The 20522-nt window shown below is 42.9% G+C and overlaps 1 protein-coding gene across 1 annotated transcript in view; it reads right to left on the bottom strand.

Annotated features, from left to right (window-relative positions):
* The window catches only part of DGKB (diacylglycerol kinase beta), a 620162-nt gene that overhangs the window by 562819 nt on the left and 36821 nt on the right, over window positions 1-20522 (bottom strand). Inside the window, exon 2 of the mRNA XM_059728962.1 lies at window positions 14071-14320. Within this exon, the coding sequence (XP_059584945.1) occupies window positions 14071-14140 (70 nt within the window). The 5' untranslated portion in view covers window positions 14141-14320. The remainder of the gene's footprint in view (window positions 1-14070; window positions 14321-20522) is intronic.

The raw sequence follows: 20522 nt of genomic DNA, 5'->3' as shown, positions 1-20522 counted from the left end.
AAAACATGCTTAGCTATTTTTCTGACTCAGGGCCTATATGAATTAAACTGAAAGACTTAGAATGCATCAAAGAAAAAGAGACAACTTAATTACAAATATCATTCTTCTGAGTGCATATTGAATCTTCAGAATTACCTTACATCATTGTTATTTAAAAGTATATGACAGTGTAATTTACAATTTGGTAATACCCTGTTTTAGAAAGTGAATGCATTTGACTATTTTTGCAGAGATTAGAAAATGAAGTACTGAACTGGGATTTAAAAAGCAACATGACAAGATTAATTAAATCTAGTTTCACGTAAAACTCAGTGTGGCTCTTTGTTTATAATAAACTGATGAAATCAATGTTCCATAAGCACCAACTTTTATTTTTGCCACAGGAGACCTAAGATGACAGACATGTGGAAAGCTTTATGCATTTCAGGTGAAAGCCCTCTTCCTGAGGGGGGCCCCTGGGCCCCCACATACTTGGCACCTCTACAGTGTTCTATCATTCTTTTATCATGATTATTAGCTATTTCCTATTTACAGTTTGTCTACCAGACTAACTTCCCATCAATAGGTATCCCTGTGTGGACAATCCGATTCTAGACTTATTTCAAATTCTATTTTGGATTCCACCCTCCATGAATAGACAAGCCTTAAGTAAGCCAATAAACATTATTTTAAGAACTTTTCACTGCTTATTATCATCATTATTATACCTCTGCAGAACCTTTACATGGGCCTTCCATGAATAATACAATGGCTCATTTAATCCATTTTATCGCTGGTAAAAGGGAAAGTTTATCCAGCCTCTCCAGATTTCTATTCAGTGGATATCACTCTCATTCTTTTTGTCCCTTGCTTGTGTCATTCATTTTCAGTTTATGTTTATGGTTCCTCAGACACAAACGCTCTGAATTTACCTTAGAGGTAAAAGCTAATAACACTTCATTTTTTGCTCTCTTCTCCTATTCTTATTTCCCATAAACCTAATCCAATTTTTTCCTAACTTCTCTCTGGGGTCTGATTCTCTCTTAACTTCCCCACCTCCCCAGAAATGAAACAATTTGCTGTAGTACACAAGGCATAAGGTTTAGCAGGGTTTCCACTGCTGAAGTCCATGAAAAGCAATTTTACTGCTTCAGAAATACACCTTCATTTTAGCCTTAAGAGTAAATTGCAAAAAAGAGAGAAAGGCCCACCTACCTTTTCCATTAATATTTGTCAAGAGAGACAAACATGATGAAAGAAGAACATACTTAGAAATTTAAATGCCTAAGATGTAGAAAAGGATTTGGCCCCTAATCTTGAATAGGCCAGTGCATGTATACCTTTTTCAAAATGATTTAATTATCACAAGTATCATCACAGTTCCATCTAGTACATGCTAAGGTGCCTGTCAAACCAATAGTTTTGAAATACTCAGTTTCAAGATAGGGAGGTATTAACAGTATGACAGTTAACTAAAAAAAGAACTGTTATTTTCAAATTAACTGTAAGGCTAGGGACAGAAGTTACACATAAACCAGTTTAAGTAATCAGAAACTGGTTTAAGCCTGTAACAGAACAAAAGTTCAGTACACAAACCAGTTTCAAAATGGCCGAAACCAGTTTGAGACAAATCTTGGGGCAGGGAGCTGTGCTCCACCTGCAGTCCACCTGCAAACCACGGCCACCACATGGGGCTGGAGGCAGCAGGCACTGGCCCCCTGCCCCAGCCTAGGCCGTGCTGCCACAGCCAGAGGCAGCAGTGAGTCAGGCTCTGTGATTAGGTCTGGCTCCTCCAGCCCCCTCTCCATGCCTAGACAAGTGACATCCTCCTTCCCCTGCCCCCTCCTCACTACATCAGCACTGGGGGCTGCTCACCGCTCCTCCGAAAGACTTGGCCTAGGCACTGTGGCACGGGCTCTGCCTGAGGGGATCTTCAGCATGGGATGGAGTCAGTGCCATGTTGGTGCCCACGTCACTTCCCCTCAGGCTACCAGAATCTGGCAGCAGCGGCCCTGGATGTCTGAGTGGAGCCTATAGGTGGTTGTGCTGCTCCCGCTCCTCTCCCCCTCCCCACACAGTGGGAGAATTAAACCCCACTTCCCTTCAGGCTACCAGGGTCTGGCCACACTCCTGCCCCTGCCACTGGAGCAGCAAGCGAGTGAGCTTGGATGGTGGGCTGGGGATCCTTGGTACGGGCTCCTCTTGCCCCTCCAGGCACACCCTGGCTGGGATCCCTGCAAGCCAGGGTGGGGGTTTAAACTCCTCCACAATCATACACAGGCCTGCAGGGGTCTGGTCACAGCCCTCCCCTCAGCTCAGTTTCCCTCCAGCCAAGGACTCGCTTTAGTGCCACCAGGCTCCTAGCCTGAGCCACTGCAGGCATATGGCTGCATTTCTGGAATCAAAAGTGAATGCCTATTCACTTACAAATTGGTTCAATCTATGCAGGTTAGACTAAACTGCAAAGATTGAATCAATTCAGGCTCAGGCTTTTTTAATGTCTGTACCTAGCCTAAGACAGCATTGAATTTCTCCAGGATTAGTATTTAAACAGCAAGTTCCTTCCAATATATTCCAAATTGCTTTCTATACCAATAAATTATACACCACAGCATGGTGTCTTTATGCAAAATTAATGATCAATGATCTTTCAAAACAGCCATTACAACTTGCAATAGAGCCAACAGAACTATGCAGCAGTACTCCATAATGTCCACTAAAACTCAATAGCAATGAAAACATACCTTACCCTGAACATATTAAAATAATCACATTCTTTTTATCTTCAATAGCACAAAAAGGAAAGAAAGATCAATGTAATAAACCAGTATCCCACCTACAAATGACATGGGTGGTCCAGACTCACTGCACTGCTCTCTTCTTGGTGAGCACATGCATACATGCAGGTGTGCATGCACACATACACACTCAGTCCTTTTCCAAGGTTGTGCTGGCTACATGGTTTTGGCATTAAAATCCCATTGGAACAATAGAACTGTTCCCACTTTTCACAGTTACTTTTTCACTGTCTGATGATTACTACATTGTTATACTGTTAAGCATTTTTCATAAACCTGAGGGCTAGAACCCCTTTTCTTTTTAAATTAAAAATGAGATTCTGCCATAATCCCAAATTTCCAGGACTTCCCACCCCTTTACCCTCTGATTTCTTCAGAGTCAGTGATCTTAAACTATCAGTCTCTCTCTGTATATTATTTTCACAGAAACCAGATACATTACCCCCAGAATCATTCTAAAAAGGAACAAGCATCAGGAACAGATAAAATCTTACAATACACAAAAGCGCTTTCTTGTTTACAGGAAAAAATATATGTGGAAACTACTAAATAGTAAAGAAAAAGTACATAGAAAATGCACAATAATACAAGGAACATGAGAGATATACCTCTCAAATGACATTCTCTACTATATTAAATAAGATACAAGAGGTTTTTTTAAATAACTTAATAAACTTATGCTGAAAGATGCACAGTATCAGGTAAAGCTACAACTCAAAGGCTTCAATCTTAAATAATGTCCTAGGTTCTCTTCACATCTCTCTTAAAATTAAATTTGCTCTCAGCACAGAGTAAGGAAAGAGTCCATTATTCTAATGCAGCAAGTCACAAACAAAGGAAAGAAAACAAGATTTTACCTCTCAGGATTTTAAGACAGTTAAAATCACTGCCAGCATTTAAAGTGACATTCACAAAGAAATCCACACATCTACAATGGGATTTTAATGAAATTTAGATGCCTAGGACTAAGAGACAGATTCACAGATAACCTACCAAACCTGAACTGTTCCTTCTGGGTAGCAAAAGCTAACCTACTCTCTTAAAATGTAGTTATTGTGCATGCCCAATACTCAATACCATCATGCTTCAGCCAAATATCTAGGCTGAGGAGAGACTAGAACCTAGGTGTCCTGTTTCCTCAGTGATTGGGCAAAAGCTGGCCACCACCTTTTAACAACTTGTACAACAAAGCTTAGCCTTGGGTTTCATAGTATGAATCTGCTCCCATACACAAGGCTGCAAGGAGGCACCTAAGTCCAGGAAAAAGGTAGAACTCTTCTTCTATACTGCCTATTAGCTGTCCTAAGTGTTCCTCTGCTGAGTGCCTTTAGGAATCCCCAATGGTGATGTGGCTGCAGCCATCAGGTACTACACAAAGCAGGAGGTGCAGCAACAGCTTCTGCATTTGAGACCCGCCAGTGCCTCTGAGCCAGCCAGGGCAGCTCTACCCTGCCAGCCCCTGCCCATGGTGCTAGGCTGAGCTATCAGAGCCACAACTGCTGAGACATGACAGCCCTGCCCAGCCTGGGCATGGGGAGCTGGGAGTAATGGCCGCACAGCCCCATGCCCCCAGCCCAAGCTGCTGGGAAGGGCCCAGTCCCCACAGCCCAGCCCAGGCTGGGCCCTCCGTGTCCACCCTTGGCAGCACCTGCAAGCTGGCTCAGCCCAGCTCAGCCCCATAGCCCCAGCCCCAGCCGCTGGCAAGGCAGGCAGATGGCAGGACCATTCCGGCTAGTTCTGGCCATGTTCCCTCCCCTGCCACTGGAGTGGGGAATGGCTGACAGAAGTGCTTGGATCTGGCCAGGCAGAATCCAAGCACCCAGTGGGACAGGGGATGAAGTGGGAGATGAAATCCCCCTCCTTCTCCCCCTCCGCTTTGGAGGCTGCTAGACCCTGACTATGGTCCGCTGAGGGGACAGAGGCAGGAATAAAACTTCTCTCTTCTCCCTTTGCCTCAGGGAGTCATGCCAGTCCCCCATCTAGCCACACCCCTGCCCTTCATCCAGCTAAGGATTCAGAAGAAAAGAGTACGTAGATAAGACTAAAGAAACAGGAAGACTTATGACCTATCGATTAGGACATCTCCCCATCAAGTGGGATACCTGGGTCCTAGTCCTCCCTAGACTGGGAAAAAAGTTGGGGCCACCACTCCTCCTGTTGAATATGGCCCACTGAGGAGCAAAGAGTGCAAGAGTCATGAGGAAGACATACAAGATGGCGTCCAACTGTGTTGTCCCATGAGAAGGCTTCTCCCCTGTGAGTGAGCCCTGGGAGCACTTGCCCCGTGACTGCTAATGCATTTGGCATTAAATAAGTATTGAATAAAATGTACAAACAATACCGTAACCATGAACCAATAAAGATGCACAGAACTTAATGAATTGTAAGAAACCAGAAAATCCTAGGACATCGATACTAGACTTCAGCAGTTTACTTCGGAATTATTTTACTTACTTTCTTTAATTAAGACTCTATCCTTAGTACATTTGTGTTTCCCCTTTTTGTCACTCCATCAGTTACATACAAGAATTTATACTGGGGGGGATAAAAAGACTCTTTGTTGTACGACATATTCTTAGAAGTGCCTACAATAGATTTGTTCATTCATATGGTGCATATAGCCTACTATTAAAAGTCTGAAAGGGTTTGTTGAAAGTCATCAGAAGTAATCTATAATATTCTCAGCTAAAAAGTCCTCTGTTCATGTTGCCAGCCATATGCAAGCACGGTTCTAATTTTAAGAAAGACATGTAAATAGGAATTGATTATCCAACCAGTCATTACAGGCTTGATTCAAAGTTCACTGAAGTTCCCAAGAGACCTTTCATGGACTTAAGTGGGCTTTGGAATAGGTTAAAATTTAGTGCAAGACCTTACTGGCACCAAATTAAATGTCATCTTTCAATTTCAAACATTTATATCTGGGATTTTTCAAAAGTTAAAATTATACATATGATATAGCAAAGATTTTGGAAAATAAAGTCCTTAAATAAAACTGGATGCAAGGCACAGCAGATGCCAATCTCAAGTGACAGTATGTGGGTGAAAAATATCACTTTGATGTATTTAGTAATTTTCATATAGTACAGCTCATAAATATTACATTATTCATGAGTATGTTTATGCTACTTGTAAGAACCATTCTGAGTTTATTTAACTCTTTATCAGCTCCCTTGGACCTTTATAGCATCCAATGTGTTTTGAGTTCATGTTACAACTGTTATTGTGGATCCATAATTCTGAACGCATAACAATATCCCTTCTGAAAGTCACTTCATTTCAGAAGGGATATTGTGGAGAATCTCATGGAACTCTGGAAGTGTTTCGTATTATCATACAGGTATATGAGTGTGGAATCCAAGATGGTCTCCAGCTTTCTGGCACAAAAAAGATTGAAAGTGGTACAGATGCTAAGTACATGCCTACAGTAAGGGTTGGGATGAAAAAGAAAAAAAGCCTGTAATAGTATATTCTGTGATATGCTTAAGGTATTTTTACCACCAATAAACCCTTCTGTTGTTTGCTGTTGTCTCTAAATATACTGTTTGGTGGGCTCCTAAGACTCTCATATTTTAGGCTCTCATAATGCATCTGTCATACATTTATAGTGATATCATAGAAGTTGTGCTTGTACAGAAATATACAAAATATTAGGAAAGTGAATTATAAAAGTGTATTCATAATGTTAGAATAACATTGTATGGTCTATCAGCAAAAGCAGAGATAAATTCATCTTATTTATATTCAGCATTAAAATACAATATTTTAAATTGCATAATTCATGCAGTTTATAAAATTCTTTTAGCATTTAACTAATGTTTGTTTTGCTTTTCAGTTTCCAGAAGTCTGATCCCAATCATTATTTGGAAAACATAAATAGCAAAGATGTTCAGCTCTTTGCAAGGTTTATAAAGTAGATTTTACATTGCTACAGTACATTATAACAGCTGTCTATTATCACTATAATAATGCCCACTGGGCAGCCCTCCCTAGCTCATCTGGGCTCCACTATTCTTGAGTCCCTTCACGTGTCTGCCCAGCGTGCCGAGCATGCTGTCCTTTTACTCTTTCTGGAGGCCCTGCCCCTAGAGACTGTCAGACCTGCAAAGTGCAGTCTTCAATCAGGTCTGGGGCTCCTCACTCCCCACATCCCAGTCATTGCCTGATTGGTAGAAATGTTCCATCAATCAGAACTGCCCTCTTCCAAGTCCCACATGCTGGGCAAAAGTGGCAAGCCCACCGCGTTAATAATGAGCATATTGGTGTAACTGAACTCCTCATATGCATTGTTCACACAGACAGCCTGGAGGACTGCATATCCTCCTGAAAATAAGTGTTGCTATAACTATGACGGTTCAAAAAAAAAATACACAAGCAGCAAGGGCATTTTGGGTAATATCTTCTACTGGACCAACTGTATAGTTGGAAGAGGTGAAGTGTCCTTGCTTCCTTGAAATAAGATACATGGAAGTGCCATCAGTAAACCAAATTGCATACATGGAGGGAGTATGGAATTTGATACATGGACAATGGTGGCCCAGCCTTTGCTTTTCCATGGCTCCCAGTGAAGAGTGAACAATGCCAGCCAGCTCATGTGCTCTGGGTGGCACATGGCACGGAACAGGACTCTGATCACTACATACCAATTTGCATGAACTGGGAAATAGCATCCCAGTTGCACTGGACAGGCCTTGATGCTAACAGTTCTCGAGGGAACAAAGGGGTTCCTTTTACTTTCTAACACTACTATGTGGATAAAAAGACAGGTTCACAGTTGAACCACTAGGGAAAAGAGGATTTGACAACAAACTGGTGGGAAGCAATGTGGGTCAGCATGCTTGTCTTCAAGAGACTAGGGAAAACTATGCCCCAGCTCCATTTTCAAGGGAAGAGTTAACAAGGAGAGAGACAGGCTACAAGCAGATATTGCATTTATCCTGAGAGAAACCATTTTATCCCAGGACAAAGTGCAATCAATCATTCAGACATTCATGACCATTGTCCCGGAACCAAGCATAAAAAGGTTCACCTCAGAAGGTTTCTAACAATTTGTCCCAAGATACTGAAATACATCTGCACAGTTGTCTCAGGATTGCATTACTGAATTAATGGCAGAAAAGCAGTAATTCAATGAAAAAGTGAGGTGTGTACACACCAATCCTGGGACTTTTCTGTTCCAGAGCAGAGGCACACCTTGTCCCGGGACAAATGGAACATCTGTCCCCAGCCACAAATTGGAGGTTTAGACTGGGAGAAATGCTTACAGAGTGAGTTTCTAGCAGACTCAAGCTATACATGTGAAAACAAAAAAGTTAACGACATTATTTTTGTCACATCATTACATCTGCTAGCATGTCTAAACTGAAATAAGTGCATTTCTGTTGTTTTTCTTCATTAAATGTTAATTCAATAAAACTACATACAGACATTGTGAAAACTCTGTTCCTTAACGGTTCACAATTCTGAAATTGTTTTTGCATCAGATTCAGATTTAAGCACACTGGAGACACACTCACTAGGCTAATTCTGGCCATCAGCCTTTTGCTCAGACTTTGATTGGATTCTGAATGAACTGGGTCAAAACCAGCCAAAGTCTGCTAAGATACTGTATAAAAGGCTGTACCTTGGTTATCCTGAGCCTTATGGCTAGGGACAGAAGTTACTAGGGCTGTGCAAAATTTCGATTGACTTTTCATTTCAAAGATGTTTCGACACATTTTGAGCTCAAAACACTGAAACTGAAATGAAACACAAGCTCTCCCTCTGCCCACTCTTCCACCCTGGCCAGAAAAGCGACCACCTGCCTTTCCAGCACACTTCATGTTTGGTGTGCTGGAAGATCTATGTGTTTCTATAATGCAATGTATGTATTTATGTAATATATAAACATATATTCTGTAATATATGTTGAGCTACCCTGCACAGTCAATGCAGACTGTCAGGGAAAGAATGGATTAGGAAAGGGTATTAGGGTATTTTGGAAAGGATTGGATCCCACTTGCTGGGAACAGACCAGCAAGTAGGAAGTGAGAGCCTTCCTGATACTCCTGGAGGATACAGCTCAGTAAGCTGGCAAAGGCACAGCTGACAAAGCTTATTTCAAATAATACTTTTATGCTCCTTCTCCATCCCTCCCCCAGAGCACTGGGATTGGAAGGGAGCTCAGGGAGGGATCACAGTCACTGGCCAGCTACACATGTCAATATCTGTTGAGGCACCTATTTAGAGCGAGTCCCAGCAAGGGGTCCAAGAACCTATGGGGTTTAGTGGGGTCCATTAGAACCATGACTGAGTTGAAGCTTAAGGGCAACCTCCCTATTATCTTTTCCAACAAAACGTGGTGGCAAGTGAAAAGAGAAGGCGCCCTCAGGGCACAACTGGCACAGTCACAGGGCCCTAAAGGTATCACAGCCTAGGGACCCTACTCTGTGACAAAGTGCAGTTTCCCAGAAACCCCTGCACCCAACTCCTTGAAAGCTGGCAGGCTTTGTGGCCTCAGCAGGGGCTACCATACCTGCTGTTTTCATCCCCCTGTGCCTTCACACATCATGAGTTTTGCTCTGAACAGTTTGAGGTGATGTTTCCCAGAAACCCCTGTACCTATCTCCTTGAAACTTGACATGCTTCATAGCCTCATAAGGGGCTTCCATCTATGCTGTTTTCATCTGAATCAGGGAAGAAATAACAAAGTTATAGGCATGTTCATGATTCCTCGTTATAGCCTATGAGCAAAACGCTGAAATGCATTGAAACAGTAAAATAGTTTCGGCAAAATGAAATGGAACAGTGCTTCAAAACAGCAAAATGAAACGCTATCCCTTCAAAACGGCAAATCTGAAATCGAAACGTAACACTGCCATTTTGCACAGCCCTAGAAGTTACACATAAACTGATTTAAGTAATCAAAAACTGGTTTAAACCTGTAACTGAACAGCAGTTCAGTGCACATAAAACAGTTTCAAAATGGCTGAAACTGGTTTAAGATAAACCTGGTTGAATTTATCTATCTTCTTTCTCTCTCAGCATCGCGAACCCCCTCCCTCCCCTGCCCCCCTCCCCCGGGCTTAGTTGGCTAACATTGCATCTCCTGTAACCTAGTTGCATTCCCCTCTTCACCCCCATCACTCTAATGTTAGTCCCTCGCTCAAGCGATATGTATTTCCCTACTGGCTTTGTCATCTTTTTTAGATTCACAATCCTAAACATTTACTAATAAATATCAAACTTAACTGATTTGGGTCAAGCCAGTTTATGAAACTTCTGTCCCAGATGCCTTCCTGGTTCAAGTAAAATCACAATCTCCCAGCATGCTTTCCAGCCCCGGGCTGGGTTGTGCTGTCTGCTCCAGCCAAGAAGCGGAGTGGAGTGGAGGGCAGGGACTACCCCTCCCCAGGCAAACCCTGGCTGAGGTCTCAGGCCAGAGAAAGGGGTTAAACACCCTGCTCAAACTTACTGCTGGCTGTGACTGTGGACTACAGTTCCTGGAAGCAGCCCCTGCCTGTGCCTAGAAGTAGGAAAAGTCCTGCTGCTGGAAGTCTGGGCTGGATATCCCAGAGACCTCAGGGGCACCAGGATGAGGAAGCAAACACAGCCCATGCCAGAGAGCCATGCTCTAGCACCCTGCCCTCCCCTGATATGTGCCTGCATTTCCTGAATCAAAAGTAAATGTGTGTCCAGTTGTTTTTCAATTTAATCTCTTCATATTAGACTAGCCTGTAAAGACTGAATCAATTCAGCCACAGGCTTTTTGACCGTCTGTAATTAGCCTATAGGTCTTAGACTGCTAGGTTGCTTTATAATTAGCACCTGTTAACTTAGACCAACAAGCAAAGCTACGGAAAGAAGCAGCAAAGCTAAAGGCAATCAGTTAAAGAACATCATAGGCAAGATGACTTTACAATTTAGTCAGAAAATTGGCTAAACTGCGTAGATAAGCTTAGGGATCCTAGCTTTGTGGTTACATACCAGTAAGATCTAGTCTTACTGTGGAAGTTATTTTAAATTAGTGTCAGAAATAGGCATATTTTGTGGGTTAGAAAAATGGTACATTCAATCACCATATCAGAAAGAATGACTGCATATTCAAGATTAGCTAACCCATTAAGTATATCTATATACCCACTAGCCTTATCTCAGGTAATTTTATTCAGCAAGCTTTAAGTCTGGAAAAATAATAAAGGACAAAAAGTCAGGTCCGTCTCAATCTTTGCTCTTCAACCTTGCGCTCCTTTTCTTTCTGAATTGCTCCTATACAGATAAACTTAGAGCAGTGCTTCTCTGAAACATAAGTCAAAAGTGCTTTATCCTAAGACGTCAGTCACCTATTAGTGATTTTTAGAACTTTAGAACTTAATAGATTTAAGACCAATTTCTATTTTAGATATTAAATGATTCTCTCCTTTATTTAAATTTATAATCCTTGTATGCTATGCCTAATTTCTACCTTGTTATAATTCATTTACCATTTGTATATTAATATTAACATTTACTTAAAATTATTTCTTACACTACTTGACTTTGGTGGACTGGGCTTTTCAAACCTTCTTTGATCCCAAGGAAACCTTGGGGAGTCAACAGTTATATAGGCATACCTATTATTGCTCCTGGGCTCCGGGTGGTATATTTAATAAAACTGCATATTTTAAACTAACTACCAGTCACACATTTAAAAATGTTACTACTGTAAATGTTCAGTGATAGTATCTTTGCATAAGGTTAGACACCCAAACCAAGGCAACCTAAAACTCTCTTGATTATTTTTGACTTGCTGAGAATGTCTGTTATTGACACAAATAGCCTCAAATGTTAGCTCTTGAGAAAATATAGTTAATATTTGTCAAATCCAGTTTTAAAAGACTGGAAAAAATCTACAATGAATTCCAAATTATCCCATTTATGCATGCACACAGATCCTACTGAAACCAATGGGACTCACAGACACACATACAGAAACTGTGCTTGTTTCCTCTAATAATTAATTCAGTCTTAAAACTATCAAAGCAGTCTATTTTGATTTCAGTCGTTATTCCATTTGAGGCTTTAGTTTAAAGTATACATAAAAGTAAAAAAAAAACCAAACCAGTGAATTATTATTATAAAATAATAATAATAATAATTAGTCATTGCAATTTCTGGAACTGAAAAAGTAAGCTGTTGAAGCTATTTTTAAAAAGTTCTCATAAAAAGTAGATTTTTTTTTTTTTTTTTTTAGAATAAGTCATGGCATATGTTTAATGCCCACTAGTAATATAACAAACGGAGAACCAGTTGCACACAGTATTCATGGATAAACACTGTGCATTGCTATCAAAGCAGTTCTACATTCAAACGCTAAAATTCTACTACTACTGTATAATAGCATATAGACAAAAAAGGATTTTTTCCATGTCTCTATTATATAAAAAGGTAAATTCTAGAAAGTTGGAGCTTTTCATTTCTCAAAAGCAGTTCAGATTAGTACTGAACAGAAGTCATAACTTATCATCAAATTCCCATATCTAGAAACATTTTTCAATCCTAATAGTACATTTCACTCAACTATGATTAAAATTAACTTTATTACTTTGGGATTACAATACTTTTTCCAAAATTGGATGACTCCAATGAAGTATAACTAAACATATCCCTATATCTCATAGCTAAAAAGGTAAAAAAAAAACCCTGCTTTCTGCATTATTGTTACGTTTCCTTCAGACATTAGTTAATTGTGCAAGTATTCTTCTTGCCTGTCTATAGGTGACCATACTATTCTCAATATTTGCATATACATTAAACAAGAAAAGAAATCAAATATTCTCATACTATTTCATTGCTCTTTATGATGCCAAACTGATTACAAGAGTTCCTATATTTTCTATTTGCTTTTTATGAACCCAACCCACAATACTTTCTCAGACAATTTTAGTGGAAATGTTGTATGAGTAGGGACCTACAGATTTGGGCCTTAAATATGTCTGTATTCCAAAGAGCTCTGGATTTCTGACACGTGCAAATGGGAACAGCATCTTTATATATTTCACAATACTATAACATTCTCCTAACAGAGATCTGGAAGTGATCTCTACCACAATGGCAAGTTTTTCAATCTTCCATTACATTCCCATAGGTAAGCTAAGGAAATAGAGTCTAGGTGAAAACTACTGTAAGGTGGCTACATAACAGGTTGGATCACTGTGCTCAAAGAGTAGTCATGAATGGCTCAATGTCTAACTGGAAGGAGATAGGGGTTCTCCGGAAGTATGTTCAGGGTCTGGTACTGCTCAGTATCTTAATTAATCACTTCAAGTTTGAGTGCACACTTAAGTAAATTTGCAAGTGAAAACCAATTGTCTGGGTTAGTAGACATTTGGGGGAGTAGGATGGGGATAAAAAAGTGACCTTTGATATTTTGGAGAAAGTAACTGAAATACATTTGTTGAAATTTAGTAAGAAAAAATGTAAAGTACTGGGTTTAAGATGGGACAACCAAATGGACAAATATATACTGGCAAGTATATATACTGGCCTCAGTACTGCAGAAAAGTATGTGGGGGTTATGGCAGACCATAAGCTGAATGACAGAATAGTCCAAAACAAAACACAAACAACAAAAACAAAAAACACACTGAAATTTATTGAAGTGTACTGAAGTGTTGCACACAAGTCTGGGGAAGTGATTCTTCCACTCTTGTCAGCACTGGTGAGGCCTCACCTGAAGTACAGCATACAGCTTTAGGTATCACACTTTAAGGAGGAAGAAAGAGAGGGGGAGAAGGAGGACTGGACTAGATGACTTGTTGAGATCCTTCCCAACCCTATTCTTCTACGATTCTATGCTTTCTTCTCGAAGCAATCAATATTTCTTACGTCTACCAAACTTGAATACCAGGTTATAAGCCAAAATATTTGTTTCACTCATGCCTGAGCTCCCTTAGCTTCCAAATACTTCAGTTAAAGAATATATTTAGGTGAGCATAACAGGACAAACAGGTTGTTCAGATAACCCACAATCATTTTGGACAAGGGACTTCACATTACATGGATAATCAAATTGTTGGCTCTCCTCTGAACACGTTATGGTTTTATGGAAAAAAATAAGATCTCTCTCCTTGAAAGCATAATTTATCTATGGATAAGTGTTCCAACAGGAAAAAAAGTTTATGTTAAGCCCCATAAAAATAAAAAGAATGAGTTGTTTTACAATGCAAACTGAACATTCCAATATATGGCATAAGTTAAATATTTTGGTTTACACTGCTGTTTGAAGCTGTCTTAATTTTGCATTAATAAAATATTTCAAAGAGTAGATACTTACACTCTGCATACTTCTGAAGCTGAGAAAATTCTGCAGGACTGAGATTAACCCACTTCTCCTGGTTCATCATAATGGTAATATGGTTCCTTGTTAAATGTCAAAGAAACATGCCATCTGCCCTGTATGTCAGTTGCTCATAAACTACACAGCTTGGTAGTTTCAATTCACAGTACTTGGAGATTTGCTAGATGAAATCACTCTACATGGAATGTCTGATGGTGTAAGTTGTCTTCAATGGCAAATTAAAGCACTGTTAAAAAGAAGGAAAAACATTAAGTATATTTTATATGTATATATTTTATACCCACACCAATTACATAACTAGTATCATTTTACTGACACATGGGACATTAATTGTTTTTAAAAACATTAATATTCCAATATTTAAGAGTTCTGCATGTATTTCCAATTTTCTTCATTATTCTAAAGGCTTACTGCAACACTGCTAATCAGCTTTTTTTTCTCCCATGACAGCTATAGTATGCGTTACATTTGAGGTTTTCAGTAAATGGCAGCACAGGCCTCTGTCTGAAGAGCAAATCCTGTGTCTATTTAAGGATTTGAACTGAATGATCCTGAGGTCCCTTCCAACCCTACTATTGAAATTTTGCCAGCAATTTGGCTGTTCAAACTGTGTACATGAACACAGGCAGTAAATAGTGGCATTAACGGATGGTAGTTGCCGGGACAATTTTTCCCTTTTAACTAAATTCTGAGATTTCAAGTACTGAAACGTCAAAAATTATTACATAAAAATTAATCTGCACAATAAATTTCAAGTAAGATAAAGTTATCGAGCAAAAGATGTTTATAAAAATGCTAATCTTTCACCTCAGTGGAGAAAATGTGTTATGTAGACCTAAAACAGCTTTTCAATCTTAACACAACTACTGACAAAATAGTAATAAACCTTATATTAGGGAGGAGAAACTTTTGAGAAGTAGATATGATCATTTCTGAAGAAACTCCCAGAAACTTGGAAACTTATAGGATTATTATCCAAACTAACAAAATTTCTTGGCTCTGGATATATCCCAAAAGGAAACACTCTTAGCACTTCATGCTTTACATTGGGACAGAAATATGTCGCTAAATGATTTTCAGCATTTCCTCAGTTATTTTTACTTCCAAACACAATTGGTTTGTGCCCTAAACCACAATGCACAGGAAATGGCAAAAAAATGGTTATAGATTAAAGTCCATTTGCATTAACTACAGTAAGGAGATGTTTACATACCAAAGAAAGAGCTAGGTTGTCTTTTCTCAAGATGCAAACACAAGAGGAATAACAAACATTTGAGAAGCTAGAGTTGTGCAGTGATTTGGAGATCAAGCTACACAGGACAAGAATAGGACCTGGAGCTGGTATTAGGGCTGCAAGGGCTAAGGACAGACATTCAAAAAGCCCAAGCCTGAATTGATTCAATCTTTGCAGGTTAGTCTAGACTGCAGAGACTGAACCGGTTTGCAAGTGGATAGACGTTCCCTTTTCATTCCAGAAATACAAGCACATGAAGCCCAGGGGTGCCTGAGCCCTTCCACAGGGAAGCTGAGCTGGCACGGGGGGAGGGCATAGCCAGGCCCAGGCAGGCCTGAGTAAAACATAGGAGAGGTTTAAACCCCAATCTTGGCCAGAAGGGTTCGGAGAATGGGGGAAGACGGAGTGTGGCCAGCCCTCTGTGGCGGGGGAGGAGGAGGAGGGGAGAGCTCTGCCCAACCCAGCAGCTCCCTGACAGCCGGGAGCAATCCTGGAACACAAGGCTGCCTGGCCCCAGAGGGCAACTCTGCACCCTCCTCCCTCACCCCCCACCACCACAGAGCAGGGCGGGAGGGCTCTGCTCAGTACTCTACCCCATCCTCCCTCCCCACAGGGTGGGCTCGGCAGAGCTGCCCAGCCCTGGAGGGGGACTCTTCCCCCTCCTCCTCCCCCTGCCCATTGCCATTGCGGGGCACAGAGGGGGGCTCTGGTCAGTGCTGCGGGGGGGAGGACTCTTCCTCTTTCTCCTCATCCCCCCACCGCTGTGGAGTGGGGAGGCAATGTTCTGTGTGGCTGTCACTGAGCCACAGCTGCTGGGAGTGGCCCTGAGCCCCAGCCAAGGCAGCAGCATGGTGGGGCCAGGTCACAGGGGCAGGGCCAACTCTAGAAGCTGCGACTCAGTGACAGGGATGCTGATCCCTGTCAGGGGTGCAGCCCAGCCCAGCCTGGTGCACACGGCCAGTGGGCAGGCAGCGGGCTATCCAGGCTGGCTCAGAGGCACCATTAGGGCTTGTGGGTCCACAGCCAGCCCTCATGGTGGATGGCTGCTGGGCTCTGGGCCTGCTGGTGTCTCGAGCCATCCCAAGGAAGTTGCTGACTGGCCAGCACTGGACCAGGCTGGGCTGCGCTGCTGACAGGGTTTCCCATAACTGAGCCACAGTTGCCACTCAGTTACAGCAGCTCCCTGTGCCCTGGCCTAGCCAGGCACCACCACACAGAGGACCTCCTCCCCACTGCACAGCAGCAGGGGGAGGAGCAGTGGAAAGAGTCCCCCTCTGGGGCCAGGCAACCTGGCATAGAGTCCCCCTCCCCACCCTGCAGCAGCAGGGGAGGAGCAGGGGGAAAAGTCCCCCCCCAGGGGTGGGCAGCCCCACAGAGCTCCCCTACCCACCCCATGGTGGCAGGGAGAGGAGGAGCAGGAGCCCCACCCCAGCACAGCAAAGCCCTCCCCCTCACCCTGGAGGAGGAAGAAGAGTTCACCCCAGCACAGAACAGAGCCCCAGCATGGCCCCTTAAGCAAGGGGAAGGGTTAATTCCTCCCTCCATCCTTTCCAAGCTGCAGCCTCGATCTGCCAGTCCTAGGGGCCAATGCCACAGACCCCTCCCTTCTGCTCCCTGACAAACAGGCAGACCCTGGCTGCATTGGGGGAGAAAGAGAAGGAGGGGACCCCCTCCATGTCCACTCTGCCTTAACAGGACCATGCTGGCCAGTGTCTTGCCATGTCCTGTCCCTGCTCGGGCTAGGGAGCAGAGGGGAAGGGGTCCCCTGCTCCCCTGAAGCAGACAGTCCAGCCAAGACACTAAAGAACACTGGTTTAACTTAAACCAGGAAGGGGTCTGGGACAGACATTGCATATACTGGTTTGAGCTCAATCAGTTAAATCTGATACTATATTCAACCAAGTTTATCTCAAACCAGTTTATGCCATTTTGTAACTGGTTTAATTTGCACTGAAAGATTGTTCTGGTACAGGTTTATTAAACCAGTTTCTGATCACTTAAACCAGTTTTTGCATAATGTCCGTCTAAAGACTGGATTCTATACTCAGTCCAGCTACGTTTTTCCCCTGTGTTTCAGGTACCACCTGTAAAAATAGGCTAATTTTACTTATCACCTTAGAGAGAGATTTATGTAAGAAGTATTATAGACAGACAAGCTAATCCTCTGAAAGATTAGGGCTTTGATTTTCAATACCACCATCAAAACAAAATTGATAATCAAGTGTAATCATATTATGGTTCAGTTCAGGCAGTAGGATTAAGCCCTGGTACCCAGTCTTAATACAACTGTTTGCAGACTTCACCTTCTTAAGGTAAGATGCAATTCTGTCTCTAATGGGGGAATCTCTAGTAGTACTACTCCTTACATTAATGTTTAACATTGGAATTACTTTGAAAGGTCACACTAAGGTAATGGCAAAAGTGGAATTCAGATTGGAGGAGTTTGGCATGAACAAAGAAAGAAGGAGGAAGAGGAGATCAAAGGCTAGAAGGAAAGAAGAGAAAACAAAAGCAGGAAAAGATATTGAGAGCTTGGAGGTACAAGGAAGGAAAAACAAAGGCCATGGACACACGCTACCATTTGTAATGCTAAATACTACCTTGTAGCACTACAGAAAGTGATCATATAGACATACATACCATTTGTTGCACTACAAAGAGAATGAGGAGTGCTACAAAACATTGCCTCTTTCAAAGAGAAATGTCTTGGTAGATGTATATTTTGTAGCGCTATGTGTAATACCTGTAAAGAGCCAGCGCTAGGGGATTTTTCAATGCATAGTGCTAGGGGATTTTTGGACCCCCAGCATCCCCCTAGTCCCCTGCTCTCCCTCCCACCTTTTAAGTCCGTTCACAGCATCTGACAAAAGAATCTATTGTCTATGAAAGCTCCTGTCTCTCTGAACCAGTTAGAGAGTCTCTAAAGTACCACCCTATACTACCTTCTGCCTGCTTCTTCACTGGGATAAGGGGAAAATGGGGAATGTTTTCAAAGGGTGTTTCCAAATCCTGCTTCTAAACCCACCAGTGCAGCATCCCTACTAGTGATGTGAACATATGCACACAGATCACAGGTAGGGCCATTTAATAAAAATAATGAATTTCTCTACCAAATCCCTGCTATGGCAGCTTCCATAGTCATTTTGAGTAAGAACTACAATCCAAACACATAAGACACAAACATGTTTCGTGGGGAACACGGCACAGGGGACACAATGGTAGGAGTCTACTACAGGCCTCCCACCCAAAGTCCTGAGCTTGACCAGGCGTTTGCCCGGGAACTGGCTGAGGCGGTATGCTCCAGGACCATGGTTGTCATCGGTGACTTCAATTACCCGGACATCTCGTGGGAGGATCGCTCAGCAAAATCTGAGCGGTCGCAGAGCTTCCTCTCATGCGTGGATGACCTCTACCTGACTCAAGAAGTCTATGGGCCAACGAGAGGCAAAGCGCTGCTCAACCTGGTACTGGCTACTGGGGATGACCTAGTCGGCAACCTAGTGATCAATGGGAAGCTGGGTGACAGCGACCATGAGCTGATCACCTTCACCATCCGCCGAAAAGCTGGCAAGTCAGTCAGCAACACGCAAGTCCTTGACTTCAGGAAAGCCGACTTTGACAAGCTCAGGAGGCTTGTCAGTGAGGCCCTAAGGGACCATGACCACAGGGAGAGGGGAGTTCAAGAAGAGTGGTTGCTCCTCAAGGGAGTGATCCTCAATGCACAAACTAAGTCTATTCCATCTCGGAGGAAAGGCAGCAAGAGGGCACAGCAGCCCCCCTGGCTCTCCAGGGACCTAGCAGACCTCCTGAGGCTAAAAAGAAAGGCCTACAAAGGATGGAGGATGGGAGTCACCTCCAAGGAGGATTATTCTGCACTGGTCCGGTCCTGTAGGGAGCAGACCAGGAAAGCCAAGGCTGCAACTGAACTCCAACTCACTTTGAGCATCAAGGACAATAAAAAGTCCTTTTTCAGATATGTGGGGAGCCGGAGGAAAAGCAGGGGCTACACTGGACCCCTGCTGAACCAGATGGGGCAACTGACAACTGATGCCCAGGAAAAAGCCAACCTATTAAATAGGTACTTTACGTCGGTCTTTCATCAGTCCCATGGGACGCCCATGCCCGCTACGGGACAGGGAAGTCCGGGTGAGGGTGATCCCCTGCCCTCCATTAATGCTAACTTCGTGAAGGAACATCTTGAGAAGCTGGATACCTTCAAGTCAGCCAGCCCTGACAATCTTCACCCCAGGGTACTCAAGGAGCTGGCAAGCATCATAGCCCAGCCTCTAGCACGAATCTTTGAAAACCCTTGGCGCTCTGATGTAGTGCCCAAAGACTGGAAGAAGGCCAATGTGGTGCCTATCTTCAAGAAAGGGAGGAAAGTGGATCCGGCTAACTATAGGCCCATTAGCCTGACTTCTATCCCCGAGAAGATCTTAGAAAAGTTTATTAAAGATGCCATCCTTAATGGACTGGCCGACTCCAACATCTTAAGGGATAGCCAGCACGGGTTTGTCGCGGGTAGGTCTTGCTTGACCAATCTCATTTCTTTCTACGACCAGGTGACCTATCACCTGGACAAGGGAGAAGAGATTGATGTCATATATCTTGACTTCAAAAAAGCCTTCGATCTGGTTTCCCATGATCACCACTTGGAGAAACTGGTCAATTGTCACCTTGGGTCCTCCATGATCCAATGGCTGGAAAATTGCATCTGGGGTTGGACCCAGAGGGTAGTAATAGATGGAAGTCACTCATTGTGGTGTCCGGTGACCAGTGGGGCCCCCCAAGGCTCTGTCCTTGGACCCATACTGTTCAACATCTTCATTAATGATTGTGGACACTGGAGTCAGAAGCGGACTGGCCAAGTTCGCCGATGACACCAAACTTTGGGGCAAAGCATCCACACCAGAAGACAGGCGGGTGATCCAGGCTGACCTGGACAGGCTCAGCAAGTGGGCAGACGAGAATCTGATGGTGTTCAACGCCGATAAATGCAAGGTTCTCCACCTTGGGAAGAAAAACCCACAGCATCCTTATAGGCTCGGCAGTGCTATGTTGGCAAGCACTATGGAAGAAAGAGACTTGGGGGTCATCAATGGCCACAAGATGAACATGAGCCTGCAGTGCGATGCTGCGGCTAGTAAAGCGACCAAAACGCTGGCTTGCATCCATAGATGCTTCTCAAGCAAAT

Source organism: Alligator mississippiensis, chromosome 5 (genome assembly GCF_030867095.1).
Source record: "Alligator mississippiensis isolate rAllMis1 chromosome 5, rAllMis1, whole genome shotgun sequence".
In the NCBI taxonomy this organism is placed as follows: Eukaryota; Metazoa; Chordata; order Crocodylia; family Alligatoridae; genus Alligator; species Alligator mississippiensis.
This window is presented reverse-complemented; position numbering and strand designations above follow the sequence as displayed.